This window comes from Odontomachus brunneus, unplaced genomic scaffold (genome assembly GCF_010583005.1).
Source record: "Odontomachus brunneus isolate Ranch 3 - 2012 unplaced genomic scaffold, Obru_v1 Obru_scaffold_130, whole genome shotgun sequence".
Taxonomy (NCBI): domain Eukaryota; kingdom Metazoa; phylum Arthropoda; class Insecta; order Hymenoptera; family Formicidae; genus Odontomachus; species Odontomachus brunneus.
This window is the reverse complement of record NW_022639580.1, coordinates 1,005,507-1,013,729: the sequence shown is the minus strand read 5'-3', so window position 1 is coordinate 1,013,729 and position 8,223 is coordinate 1,005,507. Positions and strand designations below refer to the sequence as shown.

The 8,223-nt window shown below is 38.8% G+C and overlaps 2 protein-coding genes across 6 annotated transcripts in view; one reads left to right on the top strand and one right to left on the bottom strand.

Annotated features, from left to right (window-relative positions):
- Window positions 1-465: 465 nt before the first annotated feature.
- LOC116849983 (aminomethyltransferase, mitochondrial) lies at window positions 466-4,469 on the bottom strand. The gene is made up of 5 exons (XM_032827722.1): window positions 4,161-4,469; window positions 3,286-3,626; window positions 2,878-3,197; window positions 2,738-2,820; window positions 466-2,540 (listed from the first exon to the last, which is right to left on the bottom strand). Exons 1-5 carry the CDS (start codon window positions 4,435-4,437, stop codon window positions 2,203-2,205), a joined length of 1,359 nt encoding a protein of 452 aa, XP_032683613.1. The 5' UTR covers window positions 4,438-4,469; the 3' UTR covers window positions 466-2,202.
- Window positions 4,470-4,676: 207 nt separating this feature from the next.
- The window catches only part of LOC116849985, a 239,013-nt gene continuing 235,466 nt past the window's right edge, over window positions 4,677-8,223 (top strand). For 2 of the 5 annotated variants that reach the window (XR_004379228.1, XR_004379223.1), the window contains exon 1: window positions 4,677-5,132. The gene's annotated coding sequence lies outside the window, so the exon portion shown is untranslated. Of the gene's footprint in view, window positions 5,133-5,406; window positions 5,446-6,140; window positions 6,257-6,745; window positions 6,969-8,223 lie in introns of those variants that run through there. The other 3 variants (XR_004379224.1, XM_032827724.1, XR_004379225.1) reach the window with 3 other exon arrangements.

Below are 8,223 nucleotides of genomic sequence, written 5' to 3'. Positions count from 1 at the left end.
CGGGATGAGAGAGAGGTTTCCTCTCTTATTCTTGTCTGGTTCATAGTATAGTCGAAAGTGGGGAGAATGAGATACAATCCAAGTTAAAAGTTAGAGATAATATGAAAAGCAGTGACCACACACATACACACACACACACACACACACACTGAATGGCAATGACTTAAGCTTATGAACGAAAGTTTAAATTATAAAAAAATATATATATTTTTTCTTATTTATTAGTATTCACTTATCGACTTATTATTAAGAAAAACAAAGCAAAGATGGTTCCTAATTCAGTTTATGTTTAGAAATCAGCCGACTTAGCTTTTGGTTCAGATTGTATTAGACAAAGACAGAACGCTGTTCGAGACCTATAAGCATGCTCTCTCTCATCCCGCAACACTCAAGAGGTTGCCCGTTCCAGATAGTATACATTTCAGTGTGTGTGACGTATAAGAACGTGTTCGAGCTTGTCGGATGTGACTTGTGATTTTTTTTAGATATATTTTGGATTATTTCTAAAAGGCAAATATCTAAAAAAATACATTTAATTTAACCGTTAGCTTACCAAAACATTGGAAAAATTGGCTCTGATTAACTTCCTCTCTATCAATGGCGGATGTCCTAATTTTGACTCGAGAAACTCTACATCGGCAAATTGAAGTTATAATACGATTCAAACTAATCTGCCTTATTTTCAAGTACAACTATTCAAATTGGAAAAGTTTGCTATTATTAGTTAGCACGATTTTAAGGCGCTTGTTTTATTCTTTCTCAGCTCAGTAAGTGTTAAATAACCATTAAATATTAATAACCTAGTAAATAATGAATAACAGCAATATGAATATATATGTTATATGTTCATACATTGCATTATCAATGCAATGTTGTTATCATTAATTTTTATATCAATAAAATATAATTTTCCTACTTAGCAATTTAACTATTATATATAAGGTAGATTGCATTGTATTTACATTGTTGAATGAAAAATTCTAACATTAATGTAATGTTATTATTGCTTGGGATGTTTACTAACTATTAATTTATCAAATATACTCCACAAACATCAAATAACATTATATGAATATCATAATTTCCCACTCAACAATATAAGTACAACATGTTGTACACAAACCAGTTAACAACGAATACTAATTATATTATGTTTGTTATACAGTATAAGTGCAATATAACACATGGTGTTATATTGCACTTGCATTGTTAAATATAAAATTATAACATAGACATTACATAATTGATATTTGGTTGATTGGGCAATTACATTATTAATTGGGAAATTATAATATTAATGTAACGTTACTATCGCTCAATGTTCACTGGATATGAAGTATTTGTAGAGACTAAAAATTTAACTATTATTTTCAATTTTTTCTTTCAATTCATGATTGTTATTAAATTAAGGCTCTTGTGTTCTCTAAATGTACCCATTTTGATTAATGATGTCGGAAGTGAAAAAACATATAACATATGTAACATATATACATATAACACATAAAATTCTCTTTGGAAGTCAAAATTGAACGTTATGTCTACATAAAAAAGATACTTGTAATTAACTGAGCACATTTGTAAAATATCTCAAAAACTATCGTTTTACTCTAACCACCAATAGCCGTGAAATTAACGTGACCAAATTGCTAGAAACAGTAGACTAAAAAGAAAGGTTGCATGTTATGTTATTTTGACGGTTATCGATTATTAGAGCAAAAGCAAAGTTTATAGAATATTTAGCAAATGTAAAATGTGTTAAATTTAATTTTTAACAATGCATGTTATATTATTTTGATGGTTATCGATCGTTAAAACAAGAGCGAAGTTTATAATATTTAACAAATATGAAATGTGTTTAATTTTTAACAATATAGAGTCTATAATGCGGTCGTAATTACGTTTTAAAGTTGTAATACTAGTCTGTGAATCGATCATGTATTTATTTTATGTAAATTCGTAAAAAGTGAAAAGTTTCATCGATTCATAGATTAGTGCTACGACTTTAAAACGTAACTACGGCCGCATTATAGATGATTCCTTACATGTCGTCGCGCAGACATAATGCATAATGCAATAGCTGAAACACGATAATATCGCCGTTAAAAATTACAGAATAAGTACACAAGAATCTTAACTTGTCCATGTACCATGCAATTTCGCTCAAAGTCAACCAGCTTGTCTCCCACGAGATCGGAATGAGTATCATTTGGCAGTGTAATAATTCGCCTTCACAAAGGGCATCTTGGTCACGGTGGCCTTATAGGTTTTCCCCCGCACCTCGATCAGTACGCCGCCTCCAAATTGCGCTAAATCCGACGGTATGTATCCCATGGCAATCGGCCGACCCAAGGTCGGACTTGGTCCGCCGGAAGTCACTTTGCCCACACGTTCACCTTCCGGCGTCAATACAGGCGCACCTTGTCTGGCAGGTGGTCCTTGACCCAGTAAGAGTCCGACTCGTTTCTCCATGGCGCCCGTCTTGATCTGCGACAGTATCCGCTGCGCACCTGGGAAGTTGGCCTCGACCCTTCGTCGTTTTGCTGCGGAAGACCGACGATGTTTTGTAAGTTGTCACAAGCAATATCAGCAAAGAATATCGGAATAATATTCGTCTCGCGTGAAGAAAATTCGAACGAGCGAGCGCGAATTACAACAACCTCCGTTTCAAAACAGTCGTACGATAAGTGACGCTTATCACGCTCCGAGATTTCTTAAAGTATTCCGCGAGGTCACTAACCTATTAACCACGTGAGGGCAGCTTCGACCGGCGTGATGTTTTCATTTATGTCGTTACCGTATAAGCAGAGTCCAGCTTCGAGCCTGAGGAAATTGATCAGATCATCAGCAGAATTCCTGCTGCGAAATATATTCACTTACCTTAATGTGTCTCTCGCCCCTAGACCGGCTAGTTTCACGTCGGGAACTTCCAGGATTCTCTCTACCAGATCAACAGCGTCTTTTGCAGGTACCGAGATCTCGAAACCGTCCTCGCCGGTGTATCCACATCGTGAGATTCTGACCTGGCTATCTGCCACCTTGGTCTTTACACTGTTCATGAATTTCAGAGTCTGGAGGTCGATTTTTACCAAGGATTGCAGGACGGCGGCTGCTGTGGGGCCTTGAAGAGCTATTAGGCCTTGCTGCAGAGGATCCAGGAAGTCGACGTATACGTTTTTGTCAGTCCTCTTGAAGTCTTCCTGTAAGCAGGACGTTTGTTGCATTCACTGCACTGTTGAAACATTTGTTTAAAACATGTTTCACAGCTCGAAATATGCACTATCTCACTTGACGCTCTAACAGAAGCCGACTGTCCTCGTCCCGTCTTCCTGCATTCGATACAACAAAGTATTTGTCTTCGTCGTCTTTGGTGATGATTAAATCGTCAAGAATTCCCCCTTCGTCGTTAGTGAAGACCGTCAAAGTCGCGGCACCGTTCTTCATATTCTTCAAATCACATGTGGTTAACGATTCTAGGTACTCTCCGGCATCTTTGCCGGTGACACGCGTCTGCATCATGTGCCCGACGTCGAAGAGCGACGCGAACGACCTGGTGTGCTGATGGGATGCGGCGATCGCATCCTGATATTGTATCGGCAACAGCCATCCAGCGAAATTGACAATTTTTCCTAAACGTTCGCGGAATTGGCAAAATTAGATAAATGTCTCCTATTCTTTCTTCGCTTTGTTTCTTACTCCAATATTTCTTATTAAAATATTGTCTCGTAAAGGTTAAGGAATTTTGCCCAAATGAGCCTGCAATATCGTTTCGCTGCGAGGATTCTTTCCCACATTGTCTCCAACCAGTTAGACTTTTATGTAACTCATGATGTTGACAGGCGAGGAGTCACGCGTTTGTATTAGCTTGTCTCGTGGAATATCGACAGCATTAAAGCTTTCAAAAATAGACGATGACGCAGATGTTTGTTTACAAAAGATCAACACACAGACAAGACATCGGCATTGACAAGGTAACGTATATAGAACGTGAGAATCCTGCATGCAATTCGATATTCCATTCTACTCACAGGATAAAATTCACTCGAGTCCCGCAATAGTTTCACCGCGTTTATTAATAGATGCGAAATATATGATACATGCTTCTCATTTCAGATGTTCTAATTTAATACCAATAATTTAACCAGAATTAAACAATTACTTGCCTTCCTTTTTCACATGAAAATCGTATAAGCAGGTTTTCCGGATCTCGCTGATGCTCGTCGCAGACGACAATCGGCGACTTTGTGTCTGGATCGCGTTGGCGGCTGCACGAGGTGTCACGGAATCGATCAAACAACTCGAATATGTCGAACCATGTCTCTGCCTGACCTTTGACCTCATGGCGACGCCGCAGGTGTCGCGAACACCTCCCATTGTGTCCAAACATTTTTCGAGGTTGCCGTAAATGACGAATTTTCCACTAACGCCGAAACGGAGCATGATACTTCTCTCTTGGTATCCTATCGTTGACTAACTCGACGTGGTTCGACAGCGAGCGCCTGCAGACCGCCCGATGACCCCGCGAGAATGTTTATCTTCCCTCAGACTCGGATTTAGTGACGAGAAAATCGAGCTCAAAAAAACTTCAGTAAACCACGTAACCGGCTGTAATATTGTTCCACTCGAAAAAATTTAGTAAGTCTAATATTCACTCGGAGAATACATACACAGTTTGTCGTCCTGTCAAATGAAATAAACAAATAATAACATACGTTGAAATGTGCGATTGTACTGTACTCGTGATAGTATAGTGTTAGTATAATGTTTTTGGACACATCGTGCATCAACACAATCACGAGCATCCTAAAGTTCTACGTGTGCTGTTAAACTGGAGGTCGCCGTGACCGCTGGCGCGCGTCGCGTGTTTCGGCTCGTTATTGAGAGCGCTAGCGATCACAATAGTTTTTGTCGCGGGCTAGATAACACGTGCGACGACGTCGTGCGTGCTTCGTCATTTTCGACTTTCTTCAATTTATGAAAGTTAATTTGTAGAGTGAATTCATTCTCGTCACGATTATCGAGTGTTTGTGTGTGTGTGCAGAGTTCTGATTTAACGACTGCATCGTGAAGATGTGATTCCCGAGGATACTGATGCCGTACCGAAGGAGTCAGGCTGAACAGAGTCGGGCTTGAAGGTGAATTCACAGATTCCTTATATTTCTCTTTTCAACTATTGTCGGAAATACCGTGTACAGCCGTAAGAATAACTTTGATTACAATTATAAAGAGTTGATTCATTCGTATCTTTCTACATGCATTTGTTTGATGATATAAATTTAATTTAATTGAATAAATTATTGATAAATAATGGATATTATGAATAAATTATGAATGAAAAAATGGATAAGTAATGGTTAATTTAATTGGATTGGATATAATTTAATTGAAAAACTTATCTTTTGTTTTCAGCCAGTAAAACTTGGCTGATTCTAAGTTGCAGAATATTTAGTGAGTAAGAAAATATGAGTGTGACAAATATTTACTGATGACTCTATTTCAAAGTATTTTATTGAAATATAAGAATGACGTTTTTTTCTTTATTTTTGAAAATCGTTCAAATGACGTGGTTGCAACTTTACGTTGCAATTACGCGCAAGTATCTACATAATTTTCTTTCGTTTCGCGACAGTCAACGGACAGTAACATGTAAAATAATGTGCGATCGTTGTTGATTAGTACTTAGAATTGTGATTAGTCGTGTTTTTTTCATCGATTAATAATCGTGTAATTAGTGAAGTAACGAGCAAATCCATGATAAAGCGAATAGACGAGCAAGCGTAATGAAAAGTGACGGGCAGCAACTGACGAAAGGACAGCAGGTATCAGTGACAAATCTCAGTATTATTTTCTATTTTCGATATTATTTTCAATCTTTCGAATGATCGCATTATTATAAACTCTATATAGTCAAAAACCCGGAAAGTAACTTATAAGCTATATTTCGATCAACGATCGTAACCAATGGAAATTGAGACTATGTTCGTTACGGATACTAAATTGATTTACGCCGTGACGATGTCATTCTAACGTAGTTCCTTCTTTTTCGCGATATGAAACGGACGAGAGACGGTAGGCGATCGCCGTGTATTTCGTCAATCAGTGCTCGGAATCGCGACTAATCGTGTTTTCTCGATCAATTAGTACTCACGTAAGGTAACGAGTACGTGTCCGGTAAAGTGGATAATAGAAGAGCAAACGTAACGACAAGTGACTCGATGCGACGATCGATGAACAGATGACGAGTATCAACGACAAATCGGTCAGTGAAATAGATATTTATCCTCTGATTTCTATCTCAGTCTTTCGAAATATCGCATTATTATAAGCTTCGTGTGGTCAAAAGCCCGGAACGTGGCATAGAGGTTATGTTTCGATCGACGATCAAAACGGGTCGAGATTCCTTCTTTCCTTCCTTCCTTCAATATTTGGCTACAAGCCTCTCTAAGAGTAATGCCCCAACGCCAGTTTCCGATTAATGATATAATTCGAGAGCAAAGTCTTGGAAATTTTCAAGACACGATCCAAAAAAAATCACAAGGTCCGAACTTGTTTGAACACGTCTTGTCGTGACGGCGATTAGGCCGGGACATCGGGTCGAGATTGTAGTTGGATAGTAGATCGAGTAGGCAGCACGACATATTCAAACGACGCGAGGACAACATCGCGCTGTGATCGCTTTATTCTGGCGAAGTTCCTTCATTGTCACGACATGACGAAATGGACGCCGTACAAAATGACGTGCGATCGTCGTGTATCTCGTTGATCAAAATCGTGATTAGTCGTGTTTTCCAATTAATTAATATTCGCGCAATTAGTGAGTACCCGACAAAGTGAATAACAGACAGGCAAGTGCAACGACAAGTGACGGAGAACCGACAGGTATCAGTGCGCGATTTCGCTTTATTTAATTCGGCTACGCCAACTTATTCCCGAGCAAGGTCCGTGGATTGTAGCAGTGTAACAGTGCGAAGGTAAGGTCTTCCTATGACTGTCTCTCTATGGCTACGTTCCGAAATTCACTGCCAGTACTGAAAATTTATAGTTCATGTCACGTATACTATAGAATTTCAGTACTGGCAGTGAATTTCGGAACGTAGCCTATATATGGCTTAAAAATGGCGGATTTGACTGTCAATTTCAAGTGTTCAAATTTCAGCGCAATTATTTCAAACAAATTTTGTACCCTGGATACTCCCTGGACAGACAAAAAAGTAATATGCGTTTTATATATGTGTCGGGAAATACTTGAATATACAAGGTGTCCCGCGTAAAACGTACGAAAAGAAAAATATAAGTAGAACACATAAAAGTGAACAAAAATTGTATCGGTCATTTTTCAAACAACCATGTAAAATTTCCAGATATTAATTAAAATAGTTGGGCATATTAGAGCGCGGCGACACGGCAGACGGGACATACAGCTCGTCGCAGCTGGCGAAAAAAATGGACGATTGTTCGCGGGCCTATTTTACAGGCTAGAGAAGTGGACCGTTTGACATACTGAAATGAGTAGCTCCGTGTGCGTTCTTCCATTTTCTTTGCCGGCCGCGTCGCCGCGCTCTGAATGCCCAACTATTTTAATTAATATCTCGAAATTTTACGTGGTTGTTTAAAAAATGACCTATACAATTTTTGTTCACTTTTATGTGTTCTACTTATATTTTTCTTTTCGTACGTCTTATGCGGGACACCCTGTACATACACATACACAAATGCATGGTTAAAAAATGACCGCTAATAAGAAGATCTTCCCTTCACACTGTTACCAATCCACGGACCTTGATTCCCGAGCCGTTTAAAGTCGCGATATCAACATCAGATTCCGATACAAAATTCGCGATCGTCGATCGAAACATAATAAATATTACTTCTCGCGGTTTTCACTACCGCTTATAATAATGCGAGATTTGCTAGCACGATACCGGCACTTGCTTTCACGTCGCGATATCAATATCAGATTCCGATACAAAATTCGCGACCGTCGATCGAAACATAATAAATATGCCACTTCTCGCGGTTTTCACTACCGCTTATAATAATGCGAGATTTGCTAGCACGATACCGGCACTTGCTTTCACGTCGCGATATCAATATCAGATTCCGATACAAAATTCGCGACCGTCGATCGAAACATAATAAATATGCCACTTCTCGCGGTTTTCACTACCGCTTATAATAATGCGAGATTTGCTAGCACGATACCGGCACTTGCTTTCACGTCGCGAT